The 24449-nt window shown below is 39.8% G+C and overlaps 1 protein-coding gene across 2 annotated transcripts; it reads right to left on the reverse strand.

Moving 5' to 3' along the window:
- Positions 1-358: 358 nt before the first annotated feature.
- On the reverse strand, positions 359-24449 carry gna12a (guanine nucleotide binding protein (G protein) alpha 12a). Of its 2 annotated transcripts, XM_067585148.1 has the most exons (7): positions 24346-24438; positions 23635-24172; positions 17719-17937; positions 6271-6321; positions 5966-6166; positions 5448-5654; positions 359-4171 (listed from the first exon to the last, which is right to left on the reverse strand). In XM_067585148.1, exons 2-7 carry the CDS (start codon positions 23950-23952, stop codon positions 4010-4012), a joined length of 1158 nt encoding a protein of 385 aa, XP_067441249.1. In that variant the 5' UTR covers positions 23953-24172; positions 24346-24438; the 3' UTR covers positions 359-4009. The 2 variants fall into 2 exon arrangements, with proteins under 2 accessions (XP_067441249.1, XP_067441248.1); XM_067585147.1 differs by having other exon boundaries at positions 23635-24449.

Below are 24449 nucleotides of genomic sequence, written 5' to 3' on the forward strand. Positions count from 1 at the left end.
TCATATTACATTATGTGGAATGAGAGCCTACGGTAAGCCTCCAGGCTGTACATCAGTATAACATTACTTATCAGGAGCCTCAACTCTAAGCTTTCTGGCTTTGTAAGAGAGCTCCTCGTGTTCATAAATACTGATTAAACTGCCCCAGGACATATGAAGAACATACTTGGATTTATTTTCTACCCTCCCTCTCTCCCTCATGAACTCAAAAAACATTTTTTAAACTCCCCTGCCATCTCTCTCTACTTTCTGCCACTTTTCACTTTTCGACTCAGAAGGTCTTGACCCGTTGCTTTGCCATATACACACTAAAACACACACACAGACGCCCACACTGAGAAAATAAAGAAACAGCATGTCAGCAAACGGCAGTGTATTTCACCACAGAGCACAGAGCCAAGGCACTGGGAAACAAAAAAACAAAAGCAGACCAAAAAAAAAAAAAAAAAAAAAGACCAAACGGGTAAAGCGAGTGAGAGACCTCCCTCCCTCTCTTCATCCTCTGCCTCCATCCTGTTCGCCTTTCAAAGTCTGCCGTCTGTTTGTTTGTTTCATTGCCTTTTTTTTTTTTTTTTCTTTTTTCTCCAGACGTTCTCCTTGCTGGTCGTTTTCTCGCAGACACATCCAGTGCAATGACGACGTGTAGAAAAACTCGTGTGAGTGGAAAAGGTAGGTTAGTTAACAACGACAAAATGCTACAGCAACGTTACAGTTACAGTGATACTGTTAGACAGAGTGGTGTTTGTATTGTAAGGTTTTACACACAGTGTCGGTCAAACACAGTATTCTATGTACAGGAAGTATGAACATGCACAAAATGTCGCTATGCAAACACACACAAACACATATAAATTACACAGTTTAATACAGTATTATAATAAAGGCGTGTGGAAGTGCTCATAATTAGCCTCATTCCCCTCAAGGCCATTTGGACTTAATACTCAGGGTGGGAAGAGCAGCAGCATTGTCCTACTGCTGCGTACCAAAATCTACATCATGTGAATGCTGGGAATCAAATCTCATTTCATAGATTCATAGACATATTAGAGAGAAACTGATTAAGATTAAGAATCCAAAGGCTCGACGATATGGGTTCAAATTGTGACTTATTTTAAAAAATACATATTTTTGATGTGCTTGCAGTTATCCATTAAAGTCATGTAGCAGGAAACCTCAAACATAGTTGTGGTTAACAGTTTACCACAGATCTAAATCAGTGCACAAGGAATATTTAGCTGCAAGTCACCATAGCAACAGTACTTCATGCAACATTAACTCTCACTGGTCAAACAGGCATAAATAGTGCTTTCATTAGTGAATTATCAGTAGATTATTATTTTTGATTGATTCATTGGTCATTTGGTCTTTTAACCTGCATTTACTGATTTTCTGGTATTTTGGAGGCTTTGTAACAAGTAAACTGACATATTATCACCAAATAAAGTCGAAATGGCGGACGTGTTAGCAACCAGTCATTTATTTACACATCTAACATGAGTCATAATTTGGAATGTTTTTGGCCACCTCGTGAACAAAAGTCAAATATTAACTCTCCTTTTAGTTTTAGTTTTGATCTCTATCAACTTCTGAGGGGAATATCCGGCTCTTTAGCTGCTAAATGCTCCACTAAGTTAGCAAGTTGCTAACTGTCTGTCGTTTGGTGCTGGACAGGTAGTGTACAGTGCGTTTATAAGAGCTTTTTTTTGCTGAAAACAGCTGCCTGCTGCAAATGGAAACAAGGTTAATGAAAGCTGTGAGAGTGAATCATAACAGAAAACTTGTTGGGGTAAAACCGAAACAACGAGCTGAAAGACACCGTAGAGCCGAAAACCGCAGAGTTGAGTCATCATTCTCTGTAAATTAATCACTACAAGGGGCCCCCTTACATTACGCTGTCATTTTTTTCTATTGTTAATATAAATATATTGATTAGTGCACCTTTGAAATGTCCAAAAATAGTGAACACAATCCCTCAGAGCCCAAAATGACATTTTCAAATTACTAGCTTTGTCTGACGAACAGTCCATGTTCATTTTATAACCAAACACAGAGAAAACCAGCAGGTTGAGCACATTTGAGAAGCTGGAACCAAATAATAAATTGATTAATAGTTGATACATTTTTTTGGCCAATTGACTAATCAGTTCATCAACAAATCTTTTCAGCACTAGACCTAGCTAAGAGTTTAACCATCTCCAACAAAGTTAAAATAATTCATGGGGGATTATTTATTGTCTATATAGTCTATTGTATTACTCGGTGTTCTTCTTAGCAACACACTCAGAAGTGTTGATAGAAAATACCAGACAACGTGGGTAATCCTTTATTTTACGAGTCTGTAATGTCCTAAAAAATGTGAAGTGAAGTGAGAAGTGAACGTGAAAAATGTATTTTTATTTGGTGCTAACTGTAGGTCATAAAAAAAGGAAAGAGGTCATTTTGTACATTTTATTAATTACTTGCTAGCGTAACCTTGCTAGAGTTTTTAGTCAAAGTCAGCTGTGAATATGCTAAATGGGAAATTTGTCTTTAGGGAAGCAATTCAATATATATATAGAGAGAACTACATTTCCAATAATGAATGAATAATGAATGATTATTTACTTATTATTAATTTGAGTTTTAATGAAGCTGGTATTTCAAGGAAATTCATACTTTCTCGTGTACTTACAGAGACTTACAAGGAGATTACAGACCCGTAAAATGAAGCATCACCAACACTGGTATAAGTTTGCTAACTTCACTCTGTTTTTGTTTAGTGTGGCTTGTTTCGGTCACTTGTTGCTGTTTTGTGCCCACCCTTCCCACCCTGACTGCTACAGAAGTCCAAAATGGGACATGCAATATGGGAATAAGGTCATTTACAGTTCAACCCTGTCATTCTCTGCTGTTCCCTTCACGTTCACAGGACAAAAGCTCAGGACCAAATAGTGTAACCGAACCCCTAAGCCTTCTTGTAAAAGGGGATACTTATAATATGCCTCAGGTTGAGTCTGGGGTAATGTGGTACATCTACTAGGATGTTGGTGAGAAGAGAAGAAAACCATAAGAAGAGAGATGAACCATGAATTCATGCAAGACCAGGAGCTGTGTGTTTCCGCATGTGCGTATTTTCCCAAGAAGAGTCTCTAATTTAACCGTCTACTGTTTCTGCTGGAGAGGAACAATCTCTCAATTGTGCCGGGGAGGAGAGGAGAGGAGAGGATAAGTCTTACTATCTGCAGCTGTTCATCTCTCCTATGATGGTGGGACGAGGGGAATAAATACAAGCAGGGGAGGAGAGAGAAACAGAGAGAAGACAGTACAGGAGAGAACGAGGAGTGTAAGAGAGATAATCTCTTTCCTCTGTTAAAGTTCATTGACAGGAACACTTGTGCAACCTTATCACATAACACAGCATATGACCAGTACGGGCCCAAACCCTCACCCCTCTCCCTCTGTCACGTGTATATTAGGACAAGACATTCTTCAGCTCTCTCTAAACTTTCTTTCTTTTCACTCTCTTTCCCTCCTGCTTCTTGCTCTCGCAGCTCGAACTTACTGCATTTCAGCCGGCAGCAGTCTGACTTGGTTTAGTGACAGGGTTGTCATAAGTCTTATATACATCCGAGAAAAAAACACTTTCAGTGCTTATGTCATGTAGTGGGTGCTTTTCTCTATTTTTTTTCCTTTTTTTTTTCAACATTTCTTAACCTGTGTACGAAGGCGAGTTGTACAAGAAGAAGAAGGTGACTGTCTTTCCAGCATACACACATTTATACAGGTTAAATGCAGGGTCTTGTCCTTGTAGACCCTTGCAGTTTCCACAGGGGCCGACATGGGCCAACTGATCCAGAGTCACTTCATGGCTCCACAGGTTCAGAGTTCAAAGTTCAGTTAGATCCACTCGGTGGGTCAACTGACTGCTCCACAGGTCAGTGTTAAAAATGCTCCCAGGCCTTCTCTGGCCTGGATTCATGGCTGGTTTCACAGTTTACAGTCAGAGAAGCCGTCGTCTGCAGCGTGAAGGTCACTGCAGCATGATATCTTTGAGGTTTTCCTGCAGGATGGTGTCCTTCACGGCGTGGAAGACAAAGCGGATATTTTCTGTGTCCACTGCAGTTGTGAAGTGGTGGAACAGCGGCTTCCCTCGGTTTCTCCTCTTACGGCTAAACGACTGCACCAGGAACGCCTGGAAGAGTAAGACAACCCTTATTATAAGATGACCACCCACCCCCTTTTCCTGTTTTAGTTAAAATACTTTTTGAAACACTTTTAGACTTGTCCTGTTGGGAACATTTTCCCAATAAACTATTAAGCCAAAGATAATATAGTCCCCATCCTTCTCAAAACCTTCTCTGGAAGCAATTCATGGCAGCTTGACAGATGATTCAGTCTATGATCTGTTTCTCCTTAAATTTATTTACTCCAAAACAAGTTAGACGAGCCATTGGAAACTCCCATAAATTACACTTGGCTAACTAAACTCTAAGAGGACTGACTGACTCTAACAGACACGCTATAAACTGACATGAAGAAACTCGCTACCCTGGCATCACTAAAGCTACTAATGACCCATAATGCAACACTCTCTGTAGGAGCCAGTGCTGCATCAATACTCTCCTCATTTAAAAAAAGAATATGTGATGATGTGCTGATGTATGGTCTGCTCACGAGAATTTAATCACTGTCCTAAAAGGTTTGACTGTATTTTCCAGTTCTTGCTTTACCAAAGGTCAGAGGTCAGACTTTAGAGCGGCCACCTCGCAATGTATCTGTCTTTCGGAGGAGTAAAGGACATGGCTGCTTCAAAAGTGCAAAAAGAGGGCCGAACTTGTGTTAAAGCAAAAAAACAAAAAACAAAAAAACAACTAGTATTTATCTTTTTAGTAACTAGTATCTTCAAATAAATAATGCTCATAATTTGAGTTTTGTCACAACCTGTCGGAGCAACGTCTCACCTGATGATCGAATATGTGATGCTGTGAATACGTAACTGTCAAGTTTCTATAATATGAACCCCGCTTTTTCAAATTTTCAGAAAAAAAAACTGGATGAAAGAAAACTGGGTGAAAACTAGACCGGGGTAAAAATCAGCAGAGTTGAAGATGTTCAGTCCAAATTGGAATAACTGTACACAATCTTTTGATTATCTCTCCTCAAAGTAATTAATGGTGTTGCACTACTTTGTATACATGAAAATGAAAGAAGAACAGGTGTAAAGATAAAAAAAAGAGCTGAAGAAAGAAGTTCATACTCATATTAGTTCAGACATTAGTAAGGTGAGAGGGAGGGGGTTTCTTTTTAAAGGCCTCAGTATGCTTCAAACAAGTGCTGAAGCATAATGAAGCCTTTAAAAACATTCAAGAAGAACTTATAGCGGAAATTTGTTGATAACAAAGAACAGGTGCCTCATAATGCTCACAACATTAAAACCTGTGTGTGTGTGTGTTTGTGTGTGTTTGTACCTGTACGTCCTCTAGCCGGCGCGGGTCTCCTCTGAACTCGGGGAAGTGCTTGCGGATGTCTGCTATTCGAATCTTTTCCACCAGCAGGTCTGTTTTGTTGAGGAAGAGGATGATGGACACGTTGAGGAAGAGCTTGTTGTTTACAATCGTCTCGAAGATGTTCATACTCTCAACCAAACGGTTTGTCCTGCGGTCCTCCATCAAGACCTGGAATCACACACACACACATAAAATCCTTTGGTTTCTTCAGGTTTTATCTGCACACCAATTAAGGATTCAGTTTTCATCATATGACTGTTTATTTGAACCGGAGCCACAGCTGAGGGAACAATCAAGTTTGCGCAACCAACCACAAAGAGAGCTTTGTGTAAACCTCAAATGTTGCATCTCTCTGATGTTTCTGGTCCATTTTGTAATTTGAAAAGTCAAGGGAATAATGATCAGACTGTCTGACTAATCTCAAAACATCTCCAGATCAGCGTTTCATGATGAGAAATGTGTCTTGAACGTGCGAGTACCTGGTCATACTCTGACGATGAAACCATGAAGAGTATTGACGTGATCCCGTCGAAACACTGAAACCACTTCTGCCTCTGGGACCTCTGCCCTCCAACGTCCACCATCTTGAAAGGAATCTTCTTGATGACAAAGTCATGCTCGACGATACCCTTCGTCGCCTTCCTCGCAAACAAAATATCCTGTCTGCTTGGGATGTAGTTCTGAAAGAGGGGGGGAAAGGGGGCGATGTTTTTTTAACAATTTGGAGGAGGAGGTGAAGAAATACAGAGTGTACTTAAAGCATGAACAAGTCCTTGTGACTCACCAGTTGACCGATGCGATCCAAGTTATCCAGGAAGTATTTGACCGACTCACTCTGCAGACAGGAAAAAGAAAAGAATCCATTACAGCCACAAAATGGAACTGAGTCATCCTATTACACATTACCAGATTTAAAAGATACAGATGATCAAATTAAAGCTCGTAATCCGATTATTGAAACAATTCCATTTCTTGTATTTCTTCCTTATTTCATTCCCATGGAAACTGTCATACTGTGGTTATTGATTTAATAATACATCAATCGATGCTTTCTCCCGATCTGCGACAAAGGACAAGAACCATGTGATCCACCATAGTTAAACTGGTCTCATCATATTTTCACAAGACATTTACTAAGGCTTGAAACACTTTTAAGTACAGCGGCGTGTGAAACAACTCTTAAGGACAGGACTCACCAACAGTGCAGCATTATGAATGTATCACTACATTAACATGACATGCTAGATTACAACTGAATCGAAGCCACACAGAAACTTTAAGGGTTTCAACTGGGAACACAAACCTACAAAGACCAGATAGTCCACACATAAAGACGGTTAGAACAGGGCTCAAAGAATAAAAACATCGGACAACTAAGAAATGAGTCGAACGCTGTTCTGTGTGTTTCTGTGTGGAATTCGGATGAGATGGTTGATGAAGAAACGAGGGAAACAAAAACCGCAGAGAGGGCTGGAGATGAGTAAAAATCCATATGAGTCAGGTGAGCTGCGGCGCTGACCTGAAACCTGATGAACATGATTATAAAATAATTGTTACTCATGGCACAGTTTTTACCATTTGTGGAGAGTTTATTTAAGTATTATTCCTCCTTAATTTTATTTATAATAGTCCAATATCACAAATCACAAATTTGCCTCAAAGGGCTTTACAATCTGGACAACATATGACAGACTCTATCCTTGGAACCTCGGTTTGGATAAAGAAAATCCCACAAAAAGCCCCTTTAATTGGGGGGGGAAAAAAAACCTCAGGAAGAGCAAGAGAGGAGGGATCCCTCTTCCAGGAAAGGACAGACAGATACAACAGAAGCTGTGTGGTCCAGATTCTAGTCGTAAAAAATCAAACATGTTTAAAGTCAGATCAAAGGATGAAAGCACTGATATTCTCCTTTGTTGTTATTGTTAACAAATCCCATGAAAAGATCAAACTATTAGTATTCAACGCTGACTTCTCTCTCTGTGTGTGTAACACTCAGCTCCAACTGTGTAAATCTTTAAGAAAAAATGATGATAAATATATTGAATATTTTTTTTATAGGCTCATAATTTCCTAAAACAGCTGTGCAAACGTAACTCAAAGAGAAGAGTAAATAGTGCATTTGTTGGGGACTATTTACAACCACAGATTAATTTAATACACAATTGGTGCGGTACAGTAGTGACTATTTATAGCAGCATGATGGTGTATGTAGGATTGACTCAAGTTATAGTATAAGCAACATGTCACTTGTGACCTTTAAGTTGTGGTTTTTGGACAACAATACAGCTCTACGGCACAGAATAACAAGCTACATCAGGTTTTGGATACATACACACAACACTTTATCAGAAGGCAAACAGTTATAATAATCAAACATCATACACTGTTAGATTTTATCTCCTGGCTGTCGACACAAAACTGAACCAGGCTGGAACAGACTCGGTCGATCTCGGTCTGATCGATGTACGCTGTAACTTACACGTTTTAGATGTCCGTGTGTATTTTCCCATTTGAGTTGACTTCATTTCCGTACGGTACGAAAATCAATTAACAGACTCTTGAAACTTGAGTTGTGTAATCCAGTCTGTATTAATTTCTGTCAGCGCTATGTCACATCTGAGTGTAGACTGACCTTCGCTCTAATGGATTACACAGCTCAGGCTAGTTTTAAGAGCCTAATTGATTGTCATACTGCACGGAAACGGATGGACACCAGTGGATCACAGTTTTCTAAAGCACAGCAGCATTATATGTAAAAGGATTTGTTGTGATGTTTAGTATATATAATTTGTTGTAGACGGGCGAAAAACTTGGAAAAACCACAACTTTAATGTAAACACACTGGACGTAGGACATAAAAACACACGTTTTAAGCTGAAACAGTAGTTTTATCATGTTGAAATCATACTCAAAGCTAAAAATTGTTCCCATGATTCCCGACAATAGTTTAAAACTGAACCTCTGTTCTTCTTCTTCCTCCCTCTCTCTCTTAAACACACACACATTCAACAGGAAACAGCTGTGTGTGTGAAAACAGTGGGGAGAGACATGGGGGAGGGAGGGATTAGCGAGTCAGACTGAACCGAGTTACAGAGTCATTTTAACTCTCCCATCACACACACACACACACACACACACACACAAGCATACACACTTGGGCCCAACTACAATATGGCATTATTCCTCTTTAAACCCCTTGTCAAAAGCAACTTTTTTCTAACTTTGCACATGTTCGGCTTCTGTCCCACCGGCCGAACAGAATCTCTTCATGTGGCAGTTAAATTCATCTCTGTCAGCCCCGAACATGTCGCGTAACAACCAGGAAACGTGACCCCTGCGCGGGTGAGACGTGACCCTGTGACTCCGCCGCTGACCTGCGATGTCACAGCAATAGGAAACACAAAGCCAGGGGGCTCTGATTGGTTCAACAGGACATGAGCAATAGGAGGGGTTGGTCGGAGGGAAAAGCACGGAGAGGGGAATTCCCAGAGATGAAGGGATACGCAAACACAGACAGAGACACAGACACACACATGAGCACACACACACACACACACACACACACATTGATCATTTCCACAGACACTTTAACTGCCATCAGCAGAAATGAAACAGCCTGATAAGTGATGCAGTGGAAGCATTACAGCTAAATATCAAAATAAATGAATTTTATTAGGTTGAGGATGAGTTTTAGCACCTTGTAATGCAGAGCTATAGGTAGTAAAACTGGAAAATATAGCTGTGTATGTGTGTGTGTCTGGATTTGTGTGTGTGTGTGTGTGTGTGGTTGAGTAAGGCGGGAGGAATGTCTCCATTCATGGCGTGTATGGGCAGATTAGGGGCTTTATTACAGCAAAGACCTGAATAGGCTCACATTCTGCAATGTGTGTGTGTGTGTGTGTGTATGTGTGTGTGTGTGTGTGTGGACAGGTATATGTGTGCCACTTTGCAATGTGTATGCGACTGGGTGTGACACCATTGTCTGACCAATGCACTGCTTTCCCTACAAACTACAATGATGTATTAACTCGCAGTTGATCTATTTAGTCTGTTAAATGCCACAAAATGGTGCGAAATGCACATCACGGCTTCCAAGGTGACATCTTTAAGTGATTTGTTTTGCACATTCCTGTTTACGTGGGAAACAACTTGAGAATGAAAAGTAAAAGCAAACATTAGTGCCTTATTACATCTGCATTTGCTGGCAGTAAACCAAACAATCTTAATGACCTGGAAAATACAGAAAAAGGACTGTTACATTGTGGATTTCTGCCTCAAAGAATATATTTTATTAGCAATCAAGCAAGCAGCTCCAACATAAACATATGGACATTATACCCGCCCCCCCTCAAAATGTCTTTCATTGTATTGTATATGTATTGTGTCAGTTCAAGTCAATTTCTATTTATATGGCCCAATCACAAACTCGCCTTAGGGGGCTCGACAACATGCAACATCCTCCATCATTAGACCCTTAATCTGAATAAGGAAGAACTCCCCAAATGAACGGTATGTACTGTTATTGTTTGTCACTTATTGTTTGTGAAAATCATGAACTATAATTTAAAAAAAGCAAAAAACAAATGACTTGTTTTGTCTGCTCAACAGTCTAAAGCCAAAAGATTCATTTTCTGTAGATCTGCTATTGATTTAGGTGTACTGGTGTGATACTTTAACTTTTAACAAAGGAGCTTTTGTTAAAATATCCTGATTCATTAAACTCTGATTCTAATCAATTTATTATTGAATCTTTTATCTCTTGCGTCTTTTCATTGAATCGTAAGAGTGTATAAATGACAGAAAATCACAAAAAGCATACAGTGTGTCCCCTTTACACAGAACCTCAGTCGGAAAAAACGTATTAAGAAGAGAAAGAAACAAAAGTGAGATTACAAAACAAAAACTTTTGTAAGCATCTATCACAGTTTACAGGCTGACTTCCTGGCTCAACTTTGACCTACTGTATTATTGTTTTACAGCGAGGGATTTCTGATGAGCTCTCTTTCGGTTTCACAATGAAATTAACCTGATTTATATAATCTGATGGTCTGACCGTCTGTGTTTCTTATCACGCTGAACTTTGTTGTGGTGACTCAAACTGTAATAAGTTTCATTGAATTCTTAAATCACAACGACAACAAAAAAAAGTTCATCAATATTAAAGATTTTACTTCTGTGGTTGTTGTGGGAACAATGTTTGGTCCTTCACACACTCACACAGGAAGATATTAGCAAGGAGAAGAAGATATACCAAGAAACAGTTACAGTTATATATATACAGCAAACATTAAAGCAGAAAGAGCAGCTCCTCAGTGACGCAGCCGCAGAGGGACGTCCAGGTTGAAATCTCATTTAGTCAACCATATGGAGTGTGTGTGTGTGTGTGTGTGTGTGTGTGTGTGCCTGTTCATGCACTTAAGTATTTATAGCTTCTTTACGTCTCTACGAGGCTTCAAAGTTCCCCTACGAGCCTCACACATACTGTATATAGTCTAAACTCCAACCTTCTATACTCACGCTGTGTGCACTACTAAAGACAACAGCAACCGTTTACAATCCCAGCATGATGTACAGCCGTGTTCTGGTCAAGCAAAAGGAGGTTTCGGTGTTTATATCCTATATAAAACGTGTGTGTTATCTGGGTGTGGTGGGAACACAAGAAAAGCCTGCGAGTAAACAAAATCCTTGCATGTGCTCGCATTGGGTTTGTTTTTTTCTCACTATCTGCACTCCTTCACTCTGTTTTCTCTTTCTCTCTCTCTCTCTCTCTCTGTCAGCCTCCCCATCCCCCCTGCTCTTCTCCACTTTCCACTCCCTTTCTTTCTCCCCTCTCAGCGGACTCTCTCTCTCTCTCTCTCTCTATCTCTCTTTCCTCCCTCTGCCCTGTCTGCCTGTGGCCCAGCTCCAGCCGTGCCTGGGAAAAGCTGACTGTGGTATCCCCGGAAAACCTCTCAGAGAGTGGAGAGAGAGGCGGGTGGAGAGTATCTAACTCAGCACATTTACTCCGCGGTAGACATTTTGGTTTTTCTTACAGTGAAAGGATAAGGCTGGCGTTATTTTATATTTTTATTTATTTTTCACCAAATCACATAAAAACACCAAAAGCAACAATTTGTTAATCCGTCTCCGTTTTTTCTGAAGATCTTTAAAGCAGCTGTAATCGATACTTATAATGATAACTATTTATTAGATAACAGGTCAGGTTTTTAATGAGTTTCAGCTCATTGTTTAGCTGTCTGGCTGCAACGTTACTGTTTTGGTTCAGTCTCAATGCTCTCATGGTGTCATTTTTGGCAGCAGCAGGCTGCTGTTTCCAGAAAAAAATGTCTAAAAAGCCACTGTACACTACTTGCTCAGCAACAAACAGCAAACAGACACAGTTAGCAACTAGCTGGTGGACATAGTGGAGCATTTAGCAGCTAAAAAGCTGGATATTTCCCTCAGGAGTTGATAGAGAGCAAAAACAGAGCTGAAAGAGAGTGAATATTGGACTTATATTCACCAGGTGGACAGAAACACGACTCCAAATGAATGATGATGTTGCACCGTAACTGCAGGATGTGTAAACTCTTCAAAAACAACAAAAGTTCAACATATAAAAGGTGATGACAGTGCAGTGTTGTGTTCACAGTTGCGCCCCAAGTGGCCAAAATAATTAGTTAATGCAGGTTTAAACCTGCAGTAACTGATTTTTTGGCAACCTGTTCAGTTGATTTGGTGAACTTGTTCATCTGTTTTGGTCTCCTCCAACTCCTGAAGCAAATATCTGGCTCCTTAGTGGCTAAATGCTCCACTGTGTTCACTGCCTCGTTGCTAACTGTGTCTGTCTGCTGTTTGGTTCTGGGTAGCGTACGGAGGGTTTATGAGAGATTTTTTGCTGAAAACAGTTGTGAAATGATGAGAGCAGTGAGAGTTAATCAAAACAGTAAAGTTGCAGGTCATAAAACCAAAACAATGAGTTAAAAGAAGCTAACACATACCTCTCTGGGTTCATCACTTTTAGCAACATCTTTCACATACACACAGTTATTTGATTTTATTATTTGTATAAAATATCGATTATAGCAGCTTTAAAAAGGAGTCACAAAAACAACAACAACTCTAACAATTGCTCACTGTAGTTTTTAGCAAATGTTACTCAAATAAGAGTAAATTGCATTAATATGCGTTTGTTGTGGACTGTTTTCAACAGAGATCAACTCAAAATAAACTAATGTGGTGTGTGTGAAGGAACACAGTGAAACATGTGGCTCATGTGTTTTTAATCGTTTTAACAATGGAGCTCTATGGAACAGAGGAATGAGCTAATAAGCTATTTTGGCGAAACAGAAAATAGCTGTTAGTTGGATCAATTTATTGCTGGTGTTTGTCTTCTCATGGGATTTGTTAACAAAAAGAAAAAAAAAAAAATATAACCAGTCTTATCCTTGAAGCCAGAGTGATGTGTGCAGGCCTGTGCAGCTGTAGCATACTAGCTTTATCATACATGGACTCCAGATAAGACAAGGCAGTCTGACCCAAAGCTGTGCACTGACATCTCACACACACAAACACACACAAACACACACACACACACACACAGTATGCTAAGTGAGAGAGAGAGAGAGACGGAAGTGGCTTCTGTCTGAGTCCAGATTGTTTTGTCACTGATAAATGTGTAACAAGGTAAAAGGTCAAACTCGCAGCTCTGAGCAGACAGCACAGCTGCAGCGTCACTTACAATAAAATACAAACAAACTAGCTGCCACAGCAAATACAAAGTGTACTAACAACAACAAAAACAGCTGGTGGTGCCGATGCTGTGAGACAGTCGCCATGTTGACAATACGGTTGGTGATCATTTATAACATTCTGCTCAACCGTTAAGTGTCATTAACCGTCTGTCCGGCTCTTCGCAGCATATTTGTGGACAGTCTTGTAGAGCTACGTGCTAAAACAAATAATTCATAATCTCTTCAACTACGTATATCGGCTGCTTTAAGAGTCTTGTTTTTTTTTAGTTCTCGCTCCTCAGACGGCAGAGAAATGATGAACTTTGAGACTTGGAAAAAGTCAAGTCTGACTAGAGATGATTTATAAACTCGGATATACAGTACATCTCTATATTATCTCACTCTTTCTAAACATTTACTTGTATAGGGAATAATTAAACACATTTCTTTACAGATGCTTTAATCGATCGATTTTTTGGGCCACGGGGGGTTGTGCAACAAGCTGTAAGCACAAAACTGACGTATTATCACCTCATGAAGTTGAGGAAACAGTTGCTTATGTACACATCAAGAACACGCAGAACAACTAATAGATTCATTTGGTGTCGTGTTTCTCTCTACCTGATGAATAATTTCACCATTCTTATCACTAACTTTGTCTGCCTGTTGCGGCCGGAAACGAGGTCAATGAGAACAGTGAGAGTGAACTAAAACATTAAAGCTGTGGGTTGGTAAATCGAAACAATGAGCTGAAAGATACTTAAAAACTTTGTAGAGCACAGGAGATTATTCTCAATGAGTTTGTTCCTTTCACGTACACACAGTAATGTGATTTATTGTTAATATAAAATTATTGATTAAAACAGCTTTGAAGCTACACTAAAATTTACATGTCAATACATGTCAAATATGCTCGTCTTATTGGCCTAAATTACAAATTGGCACAACAACAGAGAGAAGTGCTCATCCTCAAAAGAAATTATATAAATTTGACCTATTTGACAATAAATTGTCCTAAATTTTGTGCAAATTTTGTGATTAATGAGAACTCAAGAAACACTAACTTCACCCCACCACTCACTGAAAACAAAACACTTGGTTCAAAAGATGCAAAGGTTTGTAATGTGACATTGTGACATCTTCCAAGTCAACAAAATTAAACAAAATGTTACGAACCTGTCTTTAACATTTGGGTAAGTAAAGGTGCCATTTTACTAAACCCTCCTTTAACCTTCTTTGCAGCATTTTCAATAAAAAAAAATCCAGCTTTATTTTCCATCAATTCAATTTGACTAGTTACACACTAGAAAGAGAAGAATCCACATATCAGTGAGTGCAAACCGCTGGTTTTGATCAGCGGGTGTTTAATATATTAGGACTAAAGAGGAAAAGAATTACACTGCAATCTACGAGCTATTTCAGATTGTGCTCAGTTCAGTGTAGCGTGGCAGATGAAACTCCACAGGGCTCCACTTCACTGACTCCAATTCCAGTCAAGAGAAAAACAATTACATCTTTGGAAAGTCTCCACACACACACACACACACACACACAAAATGAGAGAGGTAAGTTACACACGCACAATAAATACTTCCACAGGCTTCACTCAGTGGGTTCTCCATCACTGTGACTTCTTTTTTTTGGTTGACATTCACGATATTATCCAGTTACTTCCTCTGAAGTTCGGAGTGTATCAGAGATCTTTGGCTCTGTGAGAGCAGGCTGTGGTTCATCAGTGACCACGCAGATTTCTTCTTCTCTACACTGTCACTGAAGGGAAATATTTATGCAACTGAAGGCAAAAACGTGCGGTTTACAGCAGCAGGGAATATAGAAAATGGAAAACATATATTTATTAAAGGTTATTTTTTGGAATTATGCGCTAACTTTACATTATGTGCTGTGTGCTTTAAAGACAAAAGGGTTGATTTCCTACTTTTAAACTGTGACTGTTAAGGAAATTTCTGTTCGCGACCGCATTGATGCACAAGAGATACGTTACAATTTCATACTTTGACAAATCAGTGAAGTCTTGCTCAGTCATAGGTCACTCACCGGATACTCGTCGGCTGCTGTGCCAAACGTGATGAGAAGCATGAGGTCAGCTGGTGAGTAACCTGTGACTGAACATGACTCCTGGTCAATGAATGAGCTGAAGGCGGGTCTTTAACGTCCACGTTTATGTTAGGATTAGTGGTTCACTTTCAAATTTTTCCACCATAAATGACTGTTTGGGACCTGTTAAGCTTTCTAATTAGATACCTTAGACTGCCTTGAAAGTAAAGTGGACATTTTTACAGATGTTTTGATACATTTTTCTTCTGTTTAGGGCTGCAACAATTAGTCAATTAATTGATCAGTTGCCTGACTGGAGAAGTGTCTGGTTTATGTGAATTTGTCTTATTTTAGTATTATTGTGACATTTTATAGACCAAACAATTAATCGATTAATTGGGAAAATAACTGGCAGATTGATCGGTAATGAAAATAATTGTCAGCTGCAGCGCTACCAGACCTGCCAACACTCCTGTTTTCCCGGGTTTCTCCCGTATTTACACCCTCTCTCCCACTGTGCTCCCGTTTTGTTGTTTCTCCCAGGAAACTCCTATAAAATGCATGTCCCTCAACCTTTATTATGAATAATCGTCATACACATGGATCCATAAGTTTTGTACGTTTGTCTGACATTACTCGAGTTTCCAGATCGTCTATGAAACACAATCCACACACGACGTACAGTTTCAACCCATCTGTCCCCACAACCCGATTCAAGGGGCGTGTGCACAGCTGCTCTCTGTCCTCCTCCCTCTGCTGCTGGTGTGATTCACTGCCTGCAGGTACTGCTGGTAGAGAAGAGGGGCTGGTTTGTCTCAGCCAGCAGCTAAGTTTACAAGAATTTGCCAAATTTTAAGATACGTGGCAAACTCAGATAAACAGTTAACATTCTACATGTTTATGCTTGTTGAACAGCTGGTTTGATAATGTATTAATTGGTTTTTCACTCACGAAAGTTTTACTGCACTTATAGCAATGAGTGTAGTTGTTGTCAACTTAAGTAAAAGATTATCTCACTTCACTTTGACTTCATCCCCTTCCCCTAACTGATAAACTTAATCGGAAACCAACTACTTCCTTTATGTGACTGAATATGATGATTCATGTATTTTTTTCCAGCATCGTTCCAGGCTGTAGGAGTAAACAAATAAAATGTTTGTGTGTCCTCATTTAAACTGTCGTAAAGAGCTTCACATTCACAGTCATCCATCTATTTACTGCGTCCTACATCCTCTAATCCAGTGATTCCCAGCAACGAGCACTTTTACCCCAGAGGACACTTCTCCAGTTGCCACAGGCTGCAGATTGTGAGATTGTGGTGTAGCTCAGCTAATCTGAAAAATTACAAATTATGATGTGGTAAAAAAAAAAATCTATCCAAATATATGTATTAAAAAGTAAAAAAATAAACACAATTAGGATTACAAACTGGGTAAGGCTGTCTGTTTATCTATTGTCAGTTTAACCAGTAGATTACCAGTTTAAACACCACACACCACCAACTTGTAACACTGATACCACATGTTGCAACTGAGAGTGCAAGTAGAAATCAATCGCTAAAAGAAGCAGAACAAATGCAAACTTGACCAAAGCTACAAAAAAGAGACACCAAACATCAACAGCTCCTGGATCACTTTGTCTTGTGTGAAAAAAAATTAAATAACAATCTCCACTTCCATAGAATATATAGTGTTCAATAATATTGAGTTTAAAGTCCAACTGAAATCACATTTAATCATCCCACTTTTATAGTTAAAAATAATGTCAACATATTTTTTAAATGTACTGTTAATAGTTCTGTACACCGTACATAACAGAGACAACGTAAACAAACAGCTTCAAGTCATGGACAGACAGCGTGTTGCTAACAGGGATTTAGCAACAACCACACCAGCACCCAACAGGTCCGAAGTGACATTTTCAGGTATGTTTACATACTGTTTAATGTGATGCAGTTGACGTTAGCAGTGCACTTTCCCCGATGAATGTTTGTTTGGTGGCTCGTTCAACAAGCTAAGGTGCAGGACAAGTTGTGTGTTCATGCTTATGAGTTAGATAAGAAGGAGACTTTAGCAGGAAAGCTGTGTTGATCGGAGTCTGTGGCTCTTGCGTTGTGTAGCCGGATGCTATCAGGCTCAGTGTGACCGTCTGCTCTATATTTGATTTGCTGTTGAGATAAGGACTCCAGCTACGTAAACGCGATGACGGAACAGTATTTAATTGAAATAATGCAAAACTAGTGGGCACAATCATGAAATTAAAGATTTTAAAACATATTTTTTTTCCTTTTTGTTTCAGATTTTTCTCAAACGAGAACATGAGTGTTTTACAGAGCAGATACGATGTTTGCTGTGGTAGACAAAAAAAGTTGGACTATAAAATATGTTAAAATGAAAACATCTGGAACATGAGATGTGGTTCTTGAGATGATCTGATCAGGCTGTGCGGGAATCTCTCCTACTCACCAGTTGGAACTCAGAGCGTCGTGCGTAGGCCTGCTGAATGCCGGTGTCCGCCCACAGCGCGCTCAGTGCCATCACGTACAGCTGAAACTCGCCAGGCTCGACCCCCGTGGCGCCAACGCGTCCCTCCCACGACATCACCAGCATGCCCTGCTTCTCGTTCTCACAGCTCTGCCAAGTGATGCCCAGCTTGTCCCGGGCGTCCACCAGCACACGCATGCCCTGCAAAAAAAAAAAAAAAAATTAGACACAATCAGAACGTATACGAGCCTGAACGTGGCGAAGCGGTTCAACAGCTGCAGTTTCTAATGTCAGCAATATTGTACAAATGTTTCCTGACCGCACAGAAGAAAAAAAATTCATAATTCATGTGCTGCTTCCTGGGAAAAACGTCAACACTGAGTCTAACGTTTCTGGTAAACATGGGGTAACAGTGCAGCACATGTGTCTGACACACACACACACATGGAGTCAAACACATGCACGTGAGGCTGCTGGTGGTTTTCCTGAGGAGAACCATGTGGACTGATCTGTGTGGGAGGTCTCCTCCTGAATGATCAAACTAACCAACACATACAGAAAATTATTCAGTGATTGTATCTGTTTCTCCTTTTCTTCTTTTTTAATCAAACATTCAATTTATTCTATTTCACGAATGACTGACGTGTTCTGCACGCAGATTATTTTGTTCGGTTTTTTTTAATTACAGTTTTTATTTGTGGCTTACTACTTCAACTGTTACATAATCCTACTTGTTGTTTTTGTGATATCTGTTCCTCAGCCTCTACTTTTTATGTTTAATAGTATATTTTATGGCTTGTTAAAGGATATAATATGCTTGTTTGCTTGCCTTGATTTATCGCACATGTAGGACTCAGCAGCAAGCAACAACTAAAAAGGTGTTTCAGAGGTCACGGTAGGTTGAGGGATGTGTGTATACGGTGTGTGTCTGGCATTGAGTCATGATCACCTGATTCTTGTGCAATAGTCAAGTCCAGTCAAGTTTATTTGTACAGCTTAATATCATATTCAATAGACTTAACAGGCCCATAATATGAGCAGTTCCCAGCCAAAGTTCTCAAAGAGGACGAGGAAAAAACTCTAAAAAACATCTTAGCACACAAGAAAAAAATGAATAAACTTCAGAGGAGACCATTTAAAGAGATTCCTCTGCTAGGACGTAGTTAGCAGGAATTCACGCTATTACTGGTACTATGAGTAAATACATGTGGTGTGCTTTGCCCTTTTGTGACTAAGTTGTGTGGTGTGTTTTTAAGTCTGATCCCTCATTCAAGACTTTTTTTCTTTTTTCAGAGCTGGTGCTGTTTTTGTTTTGAGGTATGACTAAGACGGACAAAACCTAAACAACCGAGGACATCCCATAATTTAACTGGGAAGCCATGTAACCATAATATGACACACATGCAGATCGAAAACCAGCAGCAAGTGAGCTGTGAGTGAGCTCTTAGTCACATCCAGTCATTTTTTCAGGCTGTTAGGCAACATGAACATTATCAATAGTCCCGTCTGTTTCTTTTCCTGTGTGCCTGTATCTGCATGGCTGCCTGTCTTCAGTTAGTTCAAGTCAGCAGTCATGTCCCAATTCAGCAGCTGAATGCACCAAATTGCATTTCTACACTAACCCAAAACAAAACCATAACAGGCTGACAAGGCCTGTCCCGTTTCAAAGTCTTCTCCAAATGCAGGCAAGAAATGCAGCCTCATTTTGCCCAAATTTGGGGGACAATACCAGTGTATCTGTTGTCCCCTGCAACATCCAATCCTCCATGTTGAATGAGCCGGCCAGTTTATTAAACACATCGTTCAGGTGATCATTGTAAACTCCTGTCTGTAAAATCTCACAAATCCATCTGTTTGTTAGACAAATATAGCAAGTTTAGCTAACAGAACACTGTCTCCTCCCAGGTTTTTAAACATGAGAATGTGCTGCTCTTCTTGTTCTTACATTATAAAGAGTTGAATATGTTGTGTTTTTGGACTGTTGGTTGGACAAAACAACACATTTGAAGAAGTTATCTTGTGCTTCAGAATATTGTGATCAGTGTTTTTTTAAATTGTTTTTAGGTCTGATTGACAGAAAATGAATTGGAAACTATTTTGATAATCGATTAATCGTATAAAAAAGCAGACCTTTGAGGACGTCATCTTGGTCCCTGGGAAACTGTGATGGGCATTTTATAGACCACATAACTAATTGATTAATCAAGAAAATAATTGACACATTAATCAATAATGAAAATAATCATTAGTCAGAAAATGTTGGTTGCAAAAAAGCCAATTAATGTGTCCCAAAGCCCCAGATTTAACCTAAGATGTCTTATTACAGAGATATTAAGTTTACGATAATAGACGACTAAATAAACCAGAAAATATTCACATTTAAGAAGCTTGAACCAGAGAAGTTCAGCACTTTTTCTTTTATAAAAATGACTAAAACTTATTTGACTATCAAAATAGTTGGCGATTAATTTTCTGTCAATCGACTAATCATTGCAGCTCTAGCTACTGTTCTAGCGTTTAAAGCTGAGGTGATGTGTTATTTGTCCTACAAGTCACAGTCCCTCAGTATTTGACCGCACATGGGCGAAGGAAACATGACAATCTGACATCTGAACTGAATTATTCTCACAGTTGCGATACGGTCAGCGGCATCATTATCAGCCGCCAAGGGTGGCAGCTGGTTAGGCGTTTCATTTATTATTATACTGTCAGTGTAATTTTAAAGTCGCTCCCTTCCTGCACAAGTGCTGCCCACCCATGAACTCCGCCGCCCTCCTCCTGCCTCACAGCACCTGACTCCTGAGTCCACAGAGTCCAGTTGAAGGATGGGAAGACAGAAAACATCCTCTTACACTGTACAAGTGACATGAAAAACAGCCATAACACAACATAAAAGCAGGTAACTGTTTCCTCTATTTCATGCCCTATAATAAATAAGCAGTAACTATGAAAAAGCTGCAAACTGAACTTTTAAGACCTATAGTGCCAGTCGAAAAGTTGGGAAAGTGTAAAGTTGTGACTTGACTTTTAATTGATGGAGGGTTGGACAAACAAACAAGAACTCAGGTGAAAGAGAGATACGAAAAAAACCCCAAACCATCATGTGCTCAAATTAGAATGAATTAAAACTGTTTTTATTCTTCTTGTTTATATTCTGTTCTGGTGAAGAGATACAGCTTGTAAATTAGGTGACTCTCATTGGTACAAATGTAAAGTTTCTCATCAACTCAGAGTATGAAACGTCGGACGAGCATTTGAATAGTTTAACTTTAATGCGTGAGAAATGACTGATTCCACGTTGACAAGGATTATACCAGAGATTTTGTCTTTTCACTGGAACTGTAATTATTCAGATTAAGAAGCGGAACCACACCTGAACTTTAGCTTTAAGGTATTTATTTTCCTGAGCCTAAATGCTGTGCACACCTGTGTGTTCTCTGTCACGGTTTTACCGCCTTCCTTCCCGCTTTGTTCTCTTTCTCTATCATTAAGATCCCATGAAAGGGGGGGTGGGGGGGGTCTCTACATACAGCAGGTGAGCCTGATCCTCCACCAACGCCCCAAACCACACACAGAACTGTTCAGGTGACGTCTCAAGATGTCGCAGGTTTGTGGAAGCGATCATATTCAGTTTATGGTGTCATGGATCAAATCATGAGAGGCCACGTTTACACCTTCAGACACTGAGGTTTGTTTTAACTTATGTGTTAATTGTACACTATTGATTAATGTAAAATTGTGTTTAGAGCCACAATGATGAGTCGATTAATCGATTAGTCGTTCAACAGAAAATTAATCACAACCTACTTTGATAACTGATTAATCGTCTTAAGTCATTTTTTAAGAAAAACTGCTAAAACACTCTGGTTCCAGCGTCTTAAATGTGAATGTTTTTTGCTCTCTTGGGTTGTGGACTGTTGGTTCGGACAAAACAAGACATTTTAGGTTGGTTCTTGGGCTTTGGGAAATGCTAATTGACATTTTTCACCATTTTCTGACATTTTAAAGACCAAATGACAAATCAATTGTTAGTTTCAGCCTTTGTTTGCATTGTTTCCTTCTACATATTCTTGTATCTTGATCTCAAGGCTTCTAGTGGCCAGTAAAATGTAATTGTTGTTATTTTATGTTATATTTTATGTTAATTTACGTTATAGAAGCATTGAACCTGAAACCATATAATTGAAGGCGTTTTAAATGAAACAACTACTAAAACGATTATTCGAGTATCAAAGTAGTTGCTGATTAATTATCTGTCATTTTACTGATTGATTAATCAACTAATCGTTGCAGCTAAAAAATGAAGATGACACTTTCAGATATTGTGGAATAAGATGAGTTTAACAACCTTTAAGCTACTGAAGTGAAAACAAAAGGGGGGGAAATATCTTTTAAGTCATTTTTCAAGCAAAAAAGCCAAACAGTCAGTGGTTTCAGCTTCTTAAATGTAAGGATTGTCTGTTTTTCTCTTTAGATGATTGTAAATTAGATACTTTTGGGTTTTGGATCACTGGTCAGACGAAACAAGCAATCTGAAGACGTCACAGTGGGCTCTGGGTACTTAAAATGAGCATCTTTCATTATTTTCTGACATTTTAGACACTAAATAACAGATAATTAATATCAATGATGGAAATAACTTACTTACAACCCTTTAACTAATAATGTTGTTTTACAAGATAGAGGGTTCTCAGGGCAGATGAGTAATGAGAAGACGGATCAAAGGATTACGGACATGCAGTGTCATGTTGATATTTCTATAAACTAGCTCAAATTCATGTAGTACTTTATATCTCTGGGCAGGGAAGACACAAATGCTTCATTAGTGAAGACGCTCTTCATAATCAAAACAATATTTTAAAGGATTTGTGGCATTGTTTGACTCTCTTTCTGCTCCCACACATCATGGCATCATGCTTTATGTGTTTTCAAGAGGTTGGATGGAGGTGAAATGTGTATGTGAAGGGGAAGGGGGGTGGTACTATTCAGGATCTGACCCGTGACAGGACCACCAACCACTGTGTGCTGGTATTCAGGGAAGGGTATTGAACTGCCTTGGCTGTAGAAGTGCAGGCTCTTATCATCCTTGTCTGGGCTGTGTGGCACTCAGAGCGGATGTGCTCATCCCTCAGGAATAGTCTGGTATTGTTAGCTGGTGAAGGAGGCCCAGCCATGACAGCAAACAAAGGGACACTCACACACACTCACACACACACACACACACACACACACACACACACACACACTTCAGGATAAAAATATGTACTATGTCAACAAACCTCTATGTGTGCTTGTGTGTGTGAAGCTCAATTGTGGGATGAAAATGTCAATATAAGGGCAGTGATTGACCAGTATTTCCATTATTTTTCATTTATTTTCTTGATAAGTTTATAATTATTTGATCTATAGAATGTAATTAAAAAAAGTGAAAAACGCCCATCACTTTGCCAGAGCCCATGTTGACATCTGTAGCTTGACTGTCTGAAAAACAGTCTGAAAAACACTAAAATATTCAGCTTCTTCTCATAAAATATAAAGAAAAGCTGCAAATCTTCACATTGGAAAAGCCGGAACCAGCAAATTGGTGTTGAAATTTGGTACAAAATTGGTAACTTTTGCTTTAGAAAATGACTAAAATGATGATTGTTGCAGATTACTTTCCTGTCAATCTCCTGATCGTTTCAGCTCTAGATAGCAGCCTATATCTTCCCAAGTCAGTTTCTCACACATCATTGATTATCTAAAGTGGATTGACATGTTTCATTAATTCTACAACAAACAAAATATTAATTGAAATGTGTTGACAGCACTGATAATAAACCTGGGAGTTTAAACTTTAGACTCAAGTCTATAAAGTTTGCCTCAAGGCCCCAAGCTCTTAATTTCCCATGTCCTTACCTTCAGTATATTATCATAGATAGTGTCCCGGAAATCCAGCAGAGCTTTCTGATCAAACTCTTGTCCGTTAATGATGCGCATCTGTTTGAGGAATGTGGACTTTCCGCTCTCTCCGGCCCCGAGCAGCAGGATCTTCACCAGCCGGCGGACGGCTCTCCTCTCCCGGGCGAGCATCGCGTCTATCTCCCGGCTCCTGCGCCGCGCCTCCCGCTCCTGCGCCGCGTCCCTCTCCCGGCTCCCCTCCTTGCTGCCGCCCGGGTCCCGGCTGGCCTCGGCCGGGAGCAGGCAGCGGCTCAGGGTGCGGACCACTCCCGACATGGCGAGTCTTTTGGAGGAAAAAGTTCACCGAAACTCCAGTGGGAAAATGTTCATTATAAGGATCCACATCCACTTACATCCACTTACATCCACTGAATAAATAACACGGATAAAATAAATAATGTCTACATCTAGATTGAGTGGGTGAAGCCGTTATCTAGTCTCCAACCGGCAGACAGCCCGTGTCCATCTTGGTTAGACCGCGTCATCAACAAAATCACTGTGGAGAGATGAGAAACAATGCCAGCAGACTTTTAAAAAGTTCCGAAAAAAAAAGTTTTACCCTCTTCTGCCCAGAAAATGGAAGAAATAAAAAAATCATAAATCCATAAGTGTGTCCATCCAATGCAAAACAATAGTAGAGGCAGTGTAAAGGCTGCGGTGATAACTCACACAGGGGGGACAGCCTCCAGACTTTAAAACACAGCCAGCGGTTTGTGAACTTGGGCAGCGGAGAGAGAGCAGCTCCTCCGGCCGGCGGTGGGACGGTCACAGGC

Source organism: Thunnus thynnus, chromosome 3 (genome assembly GCF_963924715.1).
Source record: "Thunnus thynnus chromosome 3, fThuThy2.1, whole genome shotgun sequence".
NCBI classification, from domain to species: Eukaryota; Metazoa; Chordata; class Actinopteri; order Scombriformes; family Scombridae; genus Thunnus; species Thunnus thynnus.

What these genes read in the sequence shown, in the direction of transcription:
- gna12a (XM_067585147.1), bottom strand. Translation starts at nt 23,952, where the DNA reads ATGTCGGGAGTGGTCCGCACCCTGAGCCGCTGCCTGCTCCCGGCCGAG. An exon ending in GACGCTCTGAGTTCCAACTG is followed by an intron (nt 6,322 to 17,718) that starts GTGAGTAGGAGA and finishes TCCTGTCTGCAG; the next exon opens with AGTGAGTCGGTCAAATACTT. An exon ending in TGGATCGCATCGGTCAACTG is followed by an intron (nt 6,167 to 6,270) that starts GTGAGTCACAAG and finishes CCCCTCTTTCAG; the next exon opens with AACTACATCCCAAGCAGACA.